At 50.9% G+C, this 17,401-nt stretch overlaps 1 protein-coding gene across 2 annotated transcripts in view; it reads left to right on the forward strand.

Annotated features, from left to right (window-relative positions):
* URI1 (URI1 prefoldin like chaperone) overlaps positions 1 to 17,401 on the forward strand; it is an 89,853-nt gene that overhangs the window by 40,373 nt on the left and 32,079 nt on the right. For both annotated transcript variants that reach the window (XM_073659653.1, XM_073659654.1), the window contains exons 5-6: positions 5,748 to 5,839; positions 8,816 to 8,876. In XM_073659653.1, the coding sequence (XP_073515754.1) occupies positions 5,748 to 5,839; positions 8,816 to 8,876 (153 nt within the window). The remainder of the gene's footprint in view (positions 1 to 5,747; positions 5,840 to 8,815; positions 8,877 to 17,401) is intronic.

Below are 17,401 nucleotides of genomic sequence, written 5' to 3' on the forward strand. Positions count from 1 at the left end.
TGAATGGATTTAGGGGGTCCTGGTCTGGGGTCTGAGTAAATTTAGGGGTCTGGTGTGGGGTCTGAATTGGGTTTATAGGTCTAGGGCCTGAATGGATTTAGGGGTCCTGGTCTGGGGCCTGAACGGATTTAGGGGTCCTGGTCTGGGGCCTGAACGGATTTAGGGGTCCTGGTCTGGGGCCTGAATGGATTTAGGGGTCCTGGTCTGGGGCCTGAATGGATTTAGGGGTCCTGGTCTGGGGCCTGAATGGATTTAGGGGTCTGGTCTGGGGTCTGAATGGATCTAGTGGTGTGGGGTCTGAATGGATTTAAGGGGTCTGGCCTGGGGTCTGAGTAAATTTAGGGGTCTGGTGTGGGGTCTGAATAGATTGTGTTCTGATGTGGGGTCTGAATTGGGTTTATAGGTCTAGGGTCTGAATGGATTTAAGGCGTCTGTTCTGGGGCCTGAATGGATTTAGGGGTCCTGGTCTGGGGCCTGAATGGATTTAATGGGTCTGGCCTGGGGTCTGAGTAAATTTAGGGGTCTGGTGTGGGGTTTGAATTGGGTTTATAGGTCTAGGGCCTGAATGGATTTAGGGGTCCTGGTCTGGGGCCTGAATGGATTTAGGGGTCCTGGTCTGGGGCCTGAATGGATTTAGGGGTCCTGGTCTGGGGCCTGAATGGATTTAGGGGTCTGGTCTGGGGTCTGAATGGATCTAGTGGTGTGGGGTCTGAATGGATTTAAGGGGTCTGGCCTGGGGTCTGAGTAAATTTAGGGGTCTGGTGTGGGGTCTGAATAGATTGTGTTCTGATGTGGGGTCTGAATTGGGTTTATAGGTCTAGGGTCTGAATGGATTTAAGGCGTCTGTTCTGGGGTCCGAATGGATTTAGGGGTCTTGTCTGGGGTCTGAATGAATTTAGGGGTCTTGTCTGGGGTCTGAATGGATTTAAGGGTCTGGTCTGGGGTCTTAATGGATTTAGGGGTCTGGTCTGGGGTCTGAATGGATTTAGGGGTCAGGTTTGGGGTCTGAATGGATTTAGGGGTCTGAATTGGATTTATAGGTCTAGGGTCTGAATGGATTTAAGGGTCTGGTCTGGGGTCTGAATGGATTTAGGGGTCTGTTCTGGGGTCTGAATGGATTTATGGGTCTGGGGTCTGAATGGATTCCGGGTTCTGTTTCGGGGCCTGGTCTGGGGTCTGAATGGGTTTCGAGGTCTGGGGTCTGAATGGATTTAGGTGACTAGTGTGGGGTCTGAATGGATTTAGGGGTCTGGTCTGGGGTCTGAGTGGATTTAGGGTTCTGGTCTTGCGGTCTGAATGGATTTAGAGGTCTGGTCTCGGGTCTGAATGGTTTTAGGGGTCTGGTCTCGGGTCTGAATGGATTTAGGGGTCTGGAGTATCAATGGTCTTAGGGGTCTGGTCTGGGGCCTCAATGGATTTGTGGGTCTGGTCTGTGGTCTCAATGGATTTAGTGGTCTGGGGTCTGAATGGATTTAGGGTCCTGATGTAGGGTCTGAATGGATTTAGTGTTCTGTTCTGGGGTCTCAATGGATTTCGAGGTCTGGGGTCTGAATGGATTTAGGGGACTAGTGTGGGGTCTGAATGGATTTAAGGGTCTGGTCTGGGGTCTGAATGGATTTAGGGGTCTGGTCTGGGGTCTGAATGGATTTAGGGATCTGGTCTGGGATCTGAATGGATTTAGGGTTTTGATGTGGGGTCTGAATTGGATTTATAGGTCTAGGGTCTGAATGGATTTAATGGGTCTGGTCTGGGGTCTGAATGGATTTGGGGGTCTGGTCTGGGGTCTGAATGGATTTAGGGGTCTGGTCTGGGGTATGAATGGATTTAGTGGTCTGGTCTGGGGTCTGAATGGTATTAGGGGTCTGGTCTGGGGTCTGAAGGGATTTCAGGATCTGGAGTGGGGTGTGAATGGATTTAGTGATCTGGGTTCTGAATGAATTTAAGGTGTTTGTTCTGGGGTCTGAAAGGATTTAGGGGACTAGTGTGGTGTCTAAATTGATTTAGGGGTCTGGTCTGGGGTCTCAATGGATTTAGGGGCCTGGTCTGTTGTCTGAATGGATTTAAGAGGTCTAGTCTGGGGTCTGAATGGATTTAGAGGTCTGGTCTGGGGCCTGAATGGGTTTAGGGGTCTGGTCTGGGGTGTGGATGGATTTAAGGATCTGGGGTGTGGATGGATTTAAGGGTCTGGGGTGTGGATGGATTTATGAGTCTGGTCTGGATGGATTTATGGGTCTGGTCTGGATGGATTTATGGGTCTGGTCTGGATGGATTTATGGGTCTGGTGTGGTGTCTGAATGGATTTAGGGGTCTGAATGGATTTAAGGGGTCTGGTCTGGGGTCTGAAAAGATTTAGGGCACTAGTGTGGGGTCTAAATGGATTTAGGGGTCTGGTCTGGGGTCTAAATGGATTTAGAGGTCGGGTCTGAATGTATTTAGGGGTGTGGTGTGTGAATAGATTTAGGGGTCTGAATGGATTTAGGGATCTGGTGTGGTATGTGAATAAATTTAGGGGTCTGAATGGATTTAGGGATCTGGTCTGGGATCTGAATGGATTTAGGGGTCTGGTCTGGGATCTGAATGGATTTAGAGGTCTGGTCTGGGGTCTCAATGGATTTGGGGGTCTGGTCTGGGGTCTCAATGGATTTTGTGGTCTGGGGTCTGGATGGATTTACGGGTCTGGTCTGGGGTCTGAATGGATTTAGTGGTCTGAATGGATTTAGGGTTCTGTTCTGGGGTCTGAATGGATTTACGGGTCTGGTCCGGGGTCTGAATGAATTTACGGGTCTGGTCCGGGGTCTGAATGGATTTGGGGGTCTGGTCTGGGGTCTCAATGGATTTTGTGGTCTGGGGTCTGGATGGATTTACGGGTCTGGTCTGGGGTCTCAATGGATTTGGGGGTCTGGTCTGGGGTCTCAATGAATTTTGTGGTCTGGGGTCTGGATGGATTTAGGGGTCTGATGTGGGGTCTGAATGGATTTAGGGGTCTGTTCTGGGGTTTGAATGGATTTTGAGGTCTGGGGTCTGAATGGATTTAGGGGACTAGTGTGGGGTCTGAATGGATTAAGGGGTCTGGGGTCTGAATAGATTTAGAGGTCTGGGGTCTGAATGGATTTAGGGGGTCTGGTCTGGGGTCTGAATGGATTTAGGGGGTCTGGTCTGGGGTCTGAATGGATTTAGGGGGTCTGGTCTGGGGTCTGAATGGATTTAGGGGTCTGATGTGGGGTCTGAATGGATTTAGTGGTCTGGCGTCTGAATGGATTTAGGGTTCTGTTCTTGAGTCTGAATGTTTTTAGGTGTCTGGTGTATCAATGGTTTTAGGGGTCTGGTCTGAGGACTGAATGGATTTATGGGGTCTGGTCTGTGGTCTGAATGAATTTAGTGGTCAGGGGTCTAAATGGATTTAGTGGTCTGGGGCTGAATGGATTTAGGGGTCTGGTCTGGGGACTAGTGTGGGGTCTGAATGGATTTAGGGATCTTGTCTGGGGTCTGAATGGATTTAGAGGTCTGGTCTGGGGACTAGTGTGGGGTCTGAATGGATTTAGGGATCTTGTCTGGGGTCTGAATGGATTTAGAGGTCTGGTCTGGGGTCTGAATGGATTTTGTGGTCTGGGATCTGAATGGATTTAGGGGTCTGGGGTCTGAATGGATTTACGGGTCTGGTCCGGGGTCTGAATGAATTTACGGGTCTGGTCCGGGGTCTGAATGGATTTGGGGGTCTGGTCTGGGGTCTCAATGGATTTTGTGGTCTGGGGTCTGGATGGATTTACGGGTCTGGTCTGGGGTCTCAATGGATTTGGGGGTCTGGTCTGGGGTCTCAATGAATTTTGTGGTCTGGGGTCTGGATGGATTTAGGGGTCTGATGTGGGGTCTGAATGGATTTAGGGGTCTGTTCTGGGGTTTGAATGGATTTTGAGGTCTGGGGTCTGAATGGATTTAGGGGACTAGTGTGGGGTCTGAATGGATTAAGGGGTCTGGGGTCTGAATAGATTTAGAGGTCTGGGGTCTGAATGGATTTAGGGGGTCTGGTCTGGGGTCTGAATGGATTTAGGGGGTCTGGTCTGGGGTCTGAATGGATTTAGGGGGTCTGGTCTGGGGTCTGAATGGATTTAGGGGTCTGATGTGGGGTCTGAATGGATTTAGTGGTCTGGCGTCTGAATGGATTTAGGGTTCTGTTCTTGAGTCTGAATGTTTTTAGGTGTCTGGTGTATCAATGGTTTTAGGGGTCTGGTCTGAGGACTGAATGGATTTATGGGGTCTGGTCTGTGGTCTGAATGAATTTAGTGGTCAGGGGTCTAAATGGATTTAGTGGTCTGGGGCTGAATGGATTTAGGGGTCTGGTCTGGGGACTAGTGTGGGGTCTGAATGGATTTAGGGATCTTGTCTGGGGTCTGAATGGATTTAGAGGTCTGGTCTGGGGACTAGTGTGGGGTCTGAATGGATTTAGGGATCTTGTCTGGGGTCTGAATGGATTTAGAGGTCTGGTCTGGGGTCTGAATGGATTTTGTGGTCTGGGATCTGAATGGATTTAGGGGTCTGGGGTCTGAATGGATTTAGGGGTCTGGTCTGGGGTCTGAATGGATTTAGAGCTCTGGTCTGAAATTATTTAAAGTCTGGGGTCTGAATGGATTTAAGCGGTTTGGTCTGGGGTCTGAATGGATTTCCGTTCACTTAGGGTCTGAGTGGGTTTGGTGGTTCCCATGCCCCAGTCTGCACTTTCCGTGTATGTTACTGATCGCGGGCGTCCATTGTCCCAGCATATGTGCACTTGCCTTAACTTGCAAGAAGCTGGTAACTCTTTGGGGGGCTCAGATCTCTTTTCTTTAGGACCCCACAAGGCTTCTGCTTTGCACCTTTTGTGCAAGTTTCTTCCCTGTCAACAAGGTGGGGTCTGAATGGATTTAAGGGGTGTGAATAGAGTTAGTGGTCTGGTGTGGCATCTGATTCGATTTATGCGTCTGGGGTCTCAATGCTTTTAGGGGTCTGGTCTAGGATCTGAGTGGGGTACCGCCCCCTCGCGCACCGGCCCCTGTGCCGCCCCCTCGCGCACCGGCCCCTGTGCCGCCCCCTCGCGCACCGGCCCCTGTGCCGCCCCCTCGCGCACCGGCCCCTGTGCCGCCCCCTCGCGCACCGGCCCCTGTGCCGCCCCCTCGCGCACCGGCCCCTGTGCCGCCCCCTCGCGCACCGGCCCCTGTGCCGCCCCCTCGCGCACCGGCCCCTGTGCCGCCCCCTCGCGCACCGGCCCCTGTGCCGCCCCCTCACGCACCATCTGGGGCCCCAAACATCACATAGAAAGTTACCAGATCTGTGTTAGGATACTTTCCGTTCCGAGCCGCGGTGACACCAGGGAAAAAAACAACAAAATCCAATTGAAGGTCCCGAAACGCGGCGGAGCTCTGCCTGCTCTGCGTGACGGAGCGCTGCGTGCTGCTGACTAAGGAGATTAGCTGCGAGATTGTGAGAGAAGTGCGGAGTTCTCACTAAATCTGCAAATATTCGATGGAAATGTGTTTGTAAAGTGCGACATTATCATCCGTCCGGGGAAAACTCCTAACATCCATCCGATGGCGGCGGCTGCTGATCAGGTATATATGGACATTTTCTTGGGCTTTTGCTACTGATATAGATCGGCAGCGCCGTGCAGCGGGCGCCATTGTTATACTCGCTTAAAGGGGTAGCTCTTTGATTTGCACCCGTCACTCCAGATCTTCTGTGGAAGCACCTTGACACTTGTGACATTTTTCTTGCAGACGTCAGGGAAGCCATGGAGGAATATCAGCAGGTGATGAAGAACTTCGAGTCCAGGGTGGAGCTGACCAAGGACCTGCAGAGAATGAGCAGTGTGAGGGGGCGCAGGCGGTGCTGGTGGGGGCCACTGTGAGGGGGCGCAGGCGGTGCTGTTGGGGGCAGTGTAAGGGGGCGCAGGCGGTGCTGGTTGGGAGCAGTGTAAGGGGGCGCAGGCGGTGCTAGTGGGGGGGCAGTGCAAGGGGGCGCAGGCGGTGCTGTTGGGGGCAGTGTAAGGGGGCGCATGCGGTGCTGTTGGGGGCAGTGTAAGGGGGCGCAGGCGGTGCTAGTGGGGGGGCAGTGCAAGGGGGCGCAGGCGGTGCTGTTGGGGGCAGTGTAAGGGGGAGCAGGTGGTGCTAGTGGGGGGGCAGGGTAAGGGGGCGCAGGCGGTGCTGTTGGGAGCAGTGTAAGGGGGAGCAGGTGGTGCTAGTGGGGGGGCAGTGTAAGGGGGCGCAGGCGGTGCTAGTGGGGGGGCAGTGCAAGGGGGCGCAGGCGGTGCTGTTGGGGGCAGTGTAAGGGGGAGCAGGTGGTGCTAGTGGGGGGGCAGGGTAAGGGGGCGCATGCGGTGCTGTTGGGAGCAGTGTAAGGGGGAGCAGGTGGTGCTAGTGGGGGGGCAGGGTAAGGGGGCGCAGGCGGTGCTGGTGGGAGGGCATTGTAAGGGGGCACAGGCGGTGCTGGTGGGGGAGCAGTGTAAGGGGGTGCAGGCGGTGCTAGTGGGGGGGCAGGGTAAGGGGGCGCAGGCGGTGCTAGTGAGGGGGGCAGTGTAAGGCGGTGCTGTTGGGGGGGCAGAGTAAGGGGGCGCAGGCGGTGCTGTTGGGCGCAGTGTAAGGGGGCGCAGGCGGTGCTGGTTGGGAGCAGTGTAAGGGGGAGCAGGCGGTGCTAGTGGGGGGGCGGGGTAAGGGGGCGCTGGTGGGGGGCAGTGCAAGGGGGCGCAGGCGGTGCTGGTGGGAGCAGTGTAAGGGGGCGCAGGCGGTGCTGTTGGGAGCAGTGTAAGGGGGCGCAGGCGGTGCTGTTGGGAGCAGTGTAAGGGGGCGCAGGCGGTGCTGTTGGGAGCAGTGTAAGGGGGCGCAGGCGGTGCTGTTGGGAGCAGTGTAAGGGGGCGCAGGCGGTGCTGTTGGGAGCAGTGTAAGGGGGCGCAGGCGGTGCTGTTGGGAGCAGTGTAAGGGGGCGCAGGCGGTGCTGTTGGGGGCAGTGTAAGGGGGCGCAGGCGGTGCTGGTTGGGAGCAGTGTAAGGGGGCGCAGGCGGTGCTAGTGGGGGGGGCTGGGTAAGGGGGCGCAGGCGGTGCTGTTGGCAGTGTAAGGGGGCGCAGGCGGTGCTGGTTGGGAGCAGTGTAAGGGGGAGCAGGCGGTGCTAGTGGGGGGGCTGGGTAAGGGGGCATGGGCGGTGCTGGTGGGGGGCAGTGCAAGGGGGCGTAGGCGGTGCTGTTGGGGAGCAGTGCAAGGGGGCGCAGGCGGTGCTGGTGGGGGGGCAGTGTAAGGGGGCGCAGGCTTTGCTGGTTGGTGGCAGTGTAAGGGGGCGCAGGCGGTGCTGGTGGGGGGGTCAGGGTAAGGGGGTGCAGGCGGTTTGGCGGGGGGCAGTGTAATGTGGCGCAGGCGGTGCTGGTTGGGGGCAGCGTAAGGGGGTGCTAGTTGGGGGCAGTGTAAGGGGGCACAGACGGTGCTGTTGGGGGGAAGTGCTTGGGGGCGCAGGCGGTGCTGTTGGGGGCTGTGTAAGGGGGTGCAGATGGTGCTGGTGGGGGGAGCAGTGTAAGGGGGCGCAGGTAGTGCTGGTGGGGACAGTGTAAGGCGGTTCTGTTGGGGGGGCAGTGTAAGGGGGCGCAGGCAGTGCTGGTTGGGGCAGTGTAAGGGGGCGCAGGCAGTGCTGGTTGGGGCAGTGTAAGGGAGCGCAGGCGGTGCTGGTGGGGGGCTGTGTATGGGGGCGCAGGCGGTACTGGTGGGGGGCAGTGTTGGGGGGCGCAGGCGGTGCTGTTGGGGGCAGTGTAAGGGGGAACAGGCGGTGCTTGTGGGGGGCAGTGCAAGGGGGGGCGCAGGCGGTGCTGGTGGGGGGCAGTGCAAGGGGGCGCAGGCTCTGCTGGAGGGGGGGCAGTGTAAGGGGGCACAGGCGGTGCTGGTTGGTGGCAGTGTAAGGGGGCGCAGGCGGTGCTGTTGGGCAGTGTAAGGGGGCGCAGGCGGTGCTGGTGGGGGGGCAGTGTAAGGGGGCGCAGGTGGTGCTATTGGGCAGTGTAAGTGGGTGCAGGCGGTGCTGTTGGGGGGCAGTGTAAGGGAGCGCAGGCGGTGCTGGTTGGGAGCAGTGTAAGGGGGCGCAGGCGGTGCTGGTGGGGGGGCAGTGTAAGGGGGCGAGGCGGTGCTGGTGGGGGGCAGTGTAATGGGGCGCAGGCGGTGCTGGTGGGGGGCAGCGTAAGGGGGGGCAGGATGTGCTGGTAGGGGCTAGTGTAAGGGGGGCAGGCAAGGCTGGTGGGGGCAGTGTAAGGGGGCGCAGGCGGTGCTGGTGGGGGGCAGTGTAAGGGGGGCAGGCGGTGCTTGTGGGGGGCAGTGCAAGGGGGCACAGGCGGTGCTTGTGGGGGGCAGTGCAAGGGGGTGCAGTCGGTGCTGGTGGGGGGCAGTGCAAGGGGGCGCAGGCTCTGCTGGAGGGGGGGCAGTGTAAGGGGGCACAGGCGGTGCTGGTTGGTGGCAGTGTAAGGGGGCGCAGGCGGTGCTGTTGGGCAGTGTAAGGGGGCGCAGGCGGTGCTGGTTGGGGGGCAGTGTAAGGGGGCGCAGGCGGTGCTGGTTGGGGGGCAGTGTAAGGGGGCGCAGGCGGTGCTGGTGGGGGGGCAGTGTAAGGGGTCGCAGGCAGTGCTGTTGGGCAGTGTAAGTGGGTGCAGGCGGTGCTGTTGGGGGGGCAGTGTAAGGGGGCACAGGCGGTGCTGTTGGGCAGTGTAAGGGGGCGCAGGCCTTGCTAGTGGGGGCCAGTGTAAGGGGGCGCAGGCAGCGCTGGCGAGGGGTGATCTGCTCACGACACAGATCTGCTGTCACTGATCTCTTGCTTTCACTACAGGAATCCGGCGACTTCTTTGACATCAGGGAAGACGTGAATGTGGACACCGTGTGCACCAAAGGTAATCCGCCATATAGTGTAATGACGCCTGTGGGGGGATTAGTCGGCGTCTTCCCCTCTGTTCCAATGACGTTCTTGCGTTGCACCGTATGACGGTATTTTCTTTGCTTTTTCCCAGTTCAGTTGTTTGCTCCAAACCTGCAGCCAACAGAAATAACATTGGGCAATATGCTGCGATCATTGCTGTCGGGGCTCATTCACACCACCGCATTGATGGCGTATTTTCTGATCTTGGTTACAGCAATTCCCAGCCCTACCACAGTCACCTGACCCTGTGGCCGCGATCCAGACGTGTGAATGGCCCCTAACTATCGGCCCCGCAATCAGTGCAGGCTTGGCTATGGCTCCCAATGTGGAGACCCAGCCGATGTGAGCAATGCTATACTATTTTATCTCGAGAAACAGCGCCACTCCTGTCTACAGGTTGTGTCTGGTATTGCAGCCTGGTGTCATTAAACTCAATAGTGCAGAGCTGCAATACCACGCACGACCCTAGTGCAGGGGTGGCGCTGTTTTTGTCTTTCTCATCCTGATCAATACCCTTTAAAACTGGGATACTAAATTCCAGTCCCAATAAATACCCCCTTTTGGCTGTAGGTGGCACTAAAGGCGGTTTTCTTCCTTTTAGACAGCGGCTCCCCATGCCATGTCCACTTATTCTACCACTTTCTCCTAGAAAAACGTTGCGAATGGTCTGACTACATGGTACGTTTGTAGTCTGTATCCAAGGAGACGCGTTGTATTTTGTATGCAGCTCCTAAGCAGACCTATGTGTCTCCATGGATACAAGTGACACACATAGAGAGCAGCCAGATGGGGCATTTTGATTCTGTTTTCTGTCCTTCCACCTCTTCCCCTGACTCTGCGGGATCTGACTACACAGGGTTTGTCTGTAGTCTGTATCCATGGAGACGCATAGGGCTGCACAGGAGCTGTATACACAAAACTGTAGGTTGAGGCAATTAAGGAGGGCAGAGGAGTACATTGTTGCAAAATTGACACCCTTAAAATTGTGTTCTAACGCACCAGCACAGTGCAGGGTCTCCTGCACGTATCACACATGACCAGCGGGGGGCGCCTCTCCTCATCGCCTGCTCTGATGTCAGCCGCCGCCGCTGTTTACCGCATTGATCCTTTGCTCTCTGCCATCAACGCCGATTGTTTTAAGAGGAATTAAAATTCATAGCGGAGCGGAGAGAAGAGTCTAATGTTACCGGAGCGGAGACTCCACAGCAATAGGGATCAGCGAGGAGCAGAATCAGCACCGCACTGCTCCGCCAGACTGACAGCCTACAGTGCTGCACACACTGCCCTAATGCCGACCTCCAACAGCAGAATAGTGAGTGCAGCTCTGGAGTATAATACAGGAGGTAACTCAGGATCAGTAATGTAATGTATGTACACAGTGACTGCACCAGCAGAATAGTGAGTGCAGCTCTGGAGTATAATACAGGAGGTAACTCAGGATCAGTAATGTAATGTATGTACACAGTGACTGCACCAGCAGAATAGTGAGTGCAGCTCTGGAGTATAATACAGGAGGTAACTCAGGATCAGTAATGTAATGAATGTACACAGTGACTGCACCAGCAGAATAGTGAGTACAGCTCTGGAGTATAATACAGGAGGTAACTCAGGATCAGTAATGTAATGTATGTACACAGTGACTGCACCAGCAGAATAGTGAGTGCAGCTCTGGAGTATAATACAGGAGGTAACTCAGGATCAGTAATGTAATGTATGTACACAGTGACTGCACCAGCAGAATAGTGAGCGCAGCTCTGGAGTATAATACAGGAGGTAACTCAGGATCAGTAATGTAATGTATGTACACAGTGACTGCACCAGCAGAATAGTGAGGTCAGCTCTGGAGTATAATACAGGATGTAACTCAGGATCAGTAATGTAATGTATGTACACAGTTACTGCACCAGCAGAATAGTGAGTGCAGCTCTGGAGTATAATACAGGATGTAACTCAGGATCAGTAATGTAAAGTATGTACACAGTGACTGCACCAGCAGAATAGTGAGTGCAGCTCTGGAGTATAATACAGGAGGTAACTCAGGATCAGTAATGTAATGTATGTACACAGTGACTGCACCAGCAGAATAGTGAGCGCAGCTCTGGAGTATAATACAGGAGGTAACTCAGGATCAGTAATGTAATGTATGTACACAGTGACTGCACCAGCAGAATAGTGAGGTCAGCTCTGGAGTATAATACAGGATGTAACTCAGGATCAGTAATGTAATGTATGTACACAGTGACTGCACCAGCAGAATAGTGAGTGCAGCTCTGGAGTATAATACAGGATGTAACTCAGGATCAGTAATGTAAAGTATGTACACAGTGACTGCACCAGCAGAATAGTGAGTGCAGCTCTGGAGTATAATACAGGAGGTAACTCAGGATCAGTAATGTAATGTATGTACACAGTGACTGCACCAGCAGAATAGTGAGGGCAGCTCTGGAGTATAATACAGGATGTAACTCAGGATCAGTAATGTAATGTATGTACACAGTTACTGCACCAGCAGAATAGTGAGGGCAGCTCTGGAGTATAATACAGGATGTAACTCAGGATCAGTAATGTAATGTATGTACACAGTTACTGCACCAGCAGAATAGTGAGTGCAGCTCTGGAGTATAATACAGGATGTAACTCAGGATCAGTAATGTAATGTATGTACACAGTGACTGCACCAGCAGAATAGTGAGTGCAGCTCTGGAGTATAATACAGGATGTAACTCAGGATCAGTAATGTAATGTATGTACACAGTGACTGCACCAGCAGAATAGTGAGTGCAGCTCTAGAGTATAATACAGGATGTAACTCAGGATCAGTAATGTAATGTATGTACACAGTGACTGCACCAGCAGAATAGTGAGTGCAGCTCTGGGGTATAATACAGGATGTAACTCAGGATCAGTAATGTAATGTATGTACAGAGTGACTGCACCAGCAGAATAGTGAGTGCAGCTCTGGAGTATAATACAGGATGTAACTCAGGATCAGTAATGTAATGTATGCACACCGTGACTGCACCAGCAGAATAGTGAGTGCAGCTCTGGGGTATAATACAGGATGTAACTCAGGATCGGTACAGGATCAGTAATGTAATGTATGTACACAGTGATTGCACCAGCAGAATAGTGAGTGCAGCTCTGGAGTATAATACAGGATGTAACTCAGGATCAGTAATGTAATGTATATACACAGTGACTGCACCAGCAGAATAGTGAGTGCTGCTCTGGAGTATAATACAGGATGTAACTCGGGATCAGTAATGTAATGTATGTACACAGTGACTGCACCAGCAGAATAGTGAGTGCAGCTCTGGAGTATAATACAGGATGTAACTCAGGATCAGTAATGTAATGTATGTACACAGTGACTGCACCAGCAGAATAGTGAGTGCAGCTCTGGAGTATAATACAGGATGTAACACAGGATCAGTAATGTAATGTATGTACACAGTGACTGCACCAGCAGAATAGTGAGTGCAGCTCTGGAGGATAATACAGGATGTAACTCAGGATTAGTACAGGATCAGTAATGTAATGTATGTACACAGTGACTGCACCAGCAGAATAGTGAGTGCAGCTCTGGAGTATAATACAGGATGTAACTCAGGATCAGTAATGTATGTACACAGTGACTGCACCAGCAGAATAGTGAGCGCAGCTCTGGAGTATAAAACAGGATGTAACTCAGGATCAGTAATGCAATGTATGTACACAGTGACAGCACCAGCAGAATAGTGAGTGCAGCTCTGGAGTATAATACAGGAGGTAACTCAGGATCAGTAATGTAATGTATGTACACAGTGACTCCACCAGCAGAATAGTGAGTGCAGCTCTGGAGTATAATACAGGATGTAACTCAGGATCAGTAATGTAATGTATGTACACAGTGACTGCACCAGCAGAATAGTGAGTGCAGCTCTGGGGTATAATACAGGTTGTAACTCCGGATCAGTAATGTAATGTATGTACACAGTGACTGCACCAGCAGAATAGTGAGTGCAGCTCTGGAGTATAATACAGGATATAACTCAGGATCAGTAATGTAATGTATGTACACAGTGACTGCACCAGCAGAATAGTGAGCGCAGCTCTGGAGTATAATACAGGATGTAACTCAGGATCAGTAATGTAATGTATGTACACAGTGACTGCACCAGCAGAATAGTGAGTGCAGCTCTGGAGTATAATACAGGATGTAACTCAGGATCAGTAATGTAATGTATGTACACAGTGACTGCACCAGCAGAATAGTGAGTGCAGCTCTGGGGTATAATACAGGATGTAACTCAGGATCAGTAATGTAATGTATGTACAGAGTGACTGCACCAGCAGAATAGTGAGTGCAGCTCTGGAGTATAATACAGGATGTAACTCAGGATCAGTAATGTAATGTATGCACACCGTGACTGCACCAGCAGAATAGTGAGTGCAGCTCTGGGGTATAATACAGGATGTAACTCAGGATCGGTACAGGATCAGTAATGTAATGTATGTACACAGTGATTGCACCAGCAGAATAGTGAGTGCAGCTCTGGAGTATAATACAGGATGTAACTCAGGATCAGTAATGTAATGTATGTACAGAGTGACTGCACCAGCAGAATAGTGAGTGCAGCTCTGGAGTATAATACAGGATGTAACTCAGGATCAGTAATGTAATGTATGCACACCGTGACTGCACCAGCAGAATAGTGAGTGCAGCTCTGGAGTATAATACAGGATGTAACTCAGGATCAGTAATGTAATGTATGCACACCGTGACTGCACCAGCAGAATAGTGAGTGCAGCTCTGGGGGATAATACATGAGGTAACTCAGGATCAGTAATGTAATGTATGTACACAGTGACTGCACCAGCAGAATAGTGAGTGCAGCGCTGGAGTATAATACAGGATGTAACTCAGGATCAGTAATGTAATGTATGCACACCGTGACTGCACCAGCAGAATAGTGAGTGCAGCTCTGGGGGATAATACATGAGGTAACCCAGGATCAGTAATGTAATGTATGTACACAGTGACTCCACCAGCAGAATAGTGAGTGCAGCGCTGGAGTATAATACAGGATGTAACTCAGGATCAGTAATGTAATGTATGTACAGAGTGACTGCACCAGCAGAATAGTGAGTGCAGCTCTGGAGTATAATACAGGATGTAACTCAGGATCAGTAATGTAATGTATGCACACCGTGACTGCACCAGCAGAATAGTGAGTGCAGCTCTGGGGGATAATACATGAGGTAACTCAGGATCAGTAATGTAATGTATGTACACAGTGACTCCACCAGCAGAATAGTGAGTGCAGCTCTGGAGTATAATACAGGATGTAACTCAGAATCAGTAATGTAATGTATGTACACAGTGACTGCACCAGCAGAATAGTGAGTGCAGCTCTGTGGGATAATACATGAGGTAACTCAGGATCAGTAATGTAATGTATGTACACAGTGACTGCACCAGCAGAATAGTGAGTGCAGCTCTGGAGTATAATACAGGAGGTAACTCAGGATCAGTAATGTAATGTATGTACACAGTGACTTCACCAGCAGAATAGTGAGTGCAGCTCTGGAGTATAATACAGGATGTAACACAGGATCAGTAATGTAATGTATGTACACAGTGACTGCACCAGCAGAATAGTGAGTGCAGCTCTGGAGTATAATACAGGAGGTAACTCAGGATCAGTAATGTAATGTATGTACACAGTGAATGCACCAGCAGAATAGTGAGCGCAGCTCTGGAGTATAATACTGGATGTAACTCAGGATCAGTAATGTAATGTATGTACACAGTGACTGCACCAGCAGAATAGTGAGTGCAGCTCTGGAGTATAATACAGGATGTAACTCAGGACCAGTTATGTAATGTATGTACACAGTGACTCCACCAGCAGAATAGTGAGTGCAGCTCTGGAGTATAATACAGGATGTAACTCAGAATCAGTAATGTAATGTATGTACACAGTGACTGCACCAGCAGAATAGTGAGTGCAGCTCTGGGGGATAATACATGAGGTAACTCAGGATCAGTAATGTAATGTATGTACACAGTGACTGCACCAGCAGAATAGTGAGTGCAGCTCTGGAGTATAATACAGGAGGTAACTCAGGATCAGTAATGTATGTACACAGTGACTTCACCAGCAGAATAGTGAATGCAGCTCTGGAGTATAATACAGGATGTAACACAGGATCAGTAATGTAATGTATGTACACAGTGACTGCACCAGCAGAATAGTGAGTGCAGCTCTGGGGTATAATACAGGAGGTAACTCAGGATCAGTACAGGATCAGTAATGTAATGTATGTACACAGTCACTGCACCAGCAGAATAGTGAGTGCAGCTCTGGAGTATAATACAGGAGGTAACTCAGGATCAGTAATGTAATGTATGTACACAGTGAATGCACCAGCAGAATAGTGAGCACAGCTCTGGAGTATAATACAGGATGTAACTCAGGATCAGTAATGTAATGTATGTACACAGTGACTGCACCAGCAGAATAGTGAGTGCAGCTCTGGAGTATAATACAGGATGTAACTCAGGATCAGTAATGTATGTACACAGTGACTGCACCAGCAGAATAGTGAGCGCAGCTCTGGAGTATAAAACAGGATGTAACTCAGGATCAGTAATGCAATGTATGTACACAGTGACAGCACCAGCAGAATAGTGAGTGCAGCTCTGGAGTATAATACAGGAGGTAACTCAGGATCAGTAATGTAATGTATGTACACAGTGACTCCACCAGCAGAATAGTGAGTGCAGCTCTGGAGTATAATACAGGATGTAACTCAGGATCAGTAATGTAATGTATGTACACAGTGACTGCACCAGCAGAATAGTGAGTGCAGCTCTGGGGTATAATACAGGATGTAACTCCGGATCAGTAATGTAATGTATGTACACAGTGACTGCACCAGCAGAATAGTGAGTGCAGCTCTGGAGTATAATACAGGATATAACTCAGGATCAGTAATGTAATGTATGTACACAGTGACTGCACCAGCAGAATAGTGAGCGCAGCTCTGGAGTATAATACAGGATGTAACTCAGGATCAGTAATGTAATGTATGTACACAGTGACTGCACCAGCAGAATAGTGAGTGCAGCTCTGGAGTATAATACAGGATGTAACTCAGGATCAGTAATGTAATGTATGTACACAGTGACTGCACCAGCAGAATAGTGAGTGCAGCTCTGGGGTATAATACAGGATGTAACTCAGGATCAGTAATGTAATGTATGTACAGAGTGACTGCACCAGCAGAATAGTGAGTGCAGCTCTGGAGTATAATACAGGATGTAACTCAGGATCAGTAATGTAATGTATGCACACCGTGACTGCACCAGCAGAATAGTGAGTGCAGCTCTGGAGTATAATACAGGATGTAACTCAGGATCAGTAATGTAATGTATGCACACCGTGACTGCACCAGCAGAATAGTGAGTGCAGCTCTGGGGGATAATACATGAGGTAACTCAGGATCAGTAATGTAATGTATGTACACAGTGACTGCACCAGCAGAATAGTGAGTGCAGCGCTGGAGTATAATACAGGATGTAACTCAGGATCAGTAATGTAATGTATGCACACCGTGACTGCACCAGCAGAATAGTGAGTGCAGCTCTGGGGGATAATACATGAGGTAACCCAGGATCAGTAATGTAATGTATGTACATAGTGACTCCACCAGCAGAATAGTGAGTGCAGCGCTGGAGTATAATACAGGATGTAACTCAGGATCAGTAATGTAATGTATGTACAGAGTGACTGCACCAGCAGAATAGTGAGTGCAGCTCTGGAGTATAATACAGGATGTAACTCAGGATCAGTAATGTAATGTATGCACACCGTGACTGCACCAGCAGAATAGTGAGTGCAGCTCTGGGGGATAATACATGAGATAACTCAGGATCAGTAATGTAATGTATGTACACAGTGACTCCACCAGCAGAATAGTGAGTGCAGCTCTGGAGTATAATACAGGATGTAACTCAGAATCAGTAATGTAATGTATGTACACAGTGACTGCACCAGCAGAATAGTGAGTGCAGCTCTGTGGGATAATACATGAGGTAACTCAGGATCAGTAATGTAATGTATGTACACAGTGACTGCACCAGCAGAATAGTGAGTGCAGCTCTGGAGTATAATACAGGAGGTAACTCAGGATCAGTAATGTAATGTATGTACACAGTGACTTCACCAGCAGAATAGTGAGTGCAGCTCTGGAGTATAATACAGGATGTAACACAGGATCAGTAATGTAATGTATGTACACAGTGACTGCACCAGCAGAATAGTGAGGTCAGCTCTGGAGTATAATACAGGATGTAACTCAGGATCAGTAATGTAATGTATGTACACAGTGACTGCACCAGCAGAATAGTGAGTGCAGCTCTGGAGTATAATACAGGATGTAACTCAGGATCAGTAATGTAAAGTATGTACACAGTGACTGCACCAGCAGAATAGTGAGTGCAGCTCTGGAGTA

The sequence above is a fragment of the Phyllobates terribilis genome, unplaced genomic scaffold (genome assembly GCF_046119375.1).
Source record: "Phyllobates terribilis strain yellow unplaced genomic scaffold, ASM4611937v1 Scaffold_14__1_contigs__length_39327217, whole genome shotgun sequence".
NCBI lineage: Eukaryota > Metazoa > Chordata > Amphibia > Anura > Dendrobatidae > Phyllobates > Phyllobates terribilis.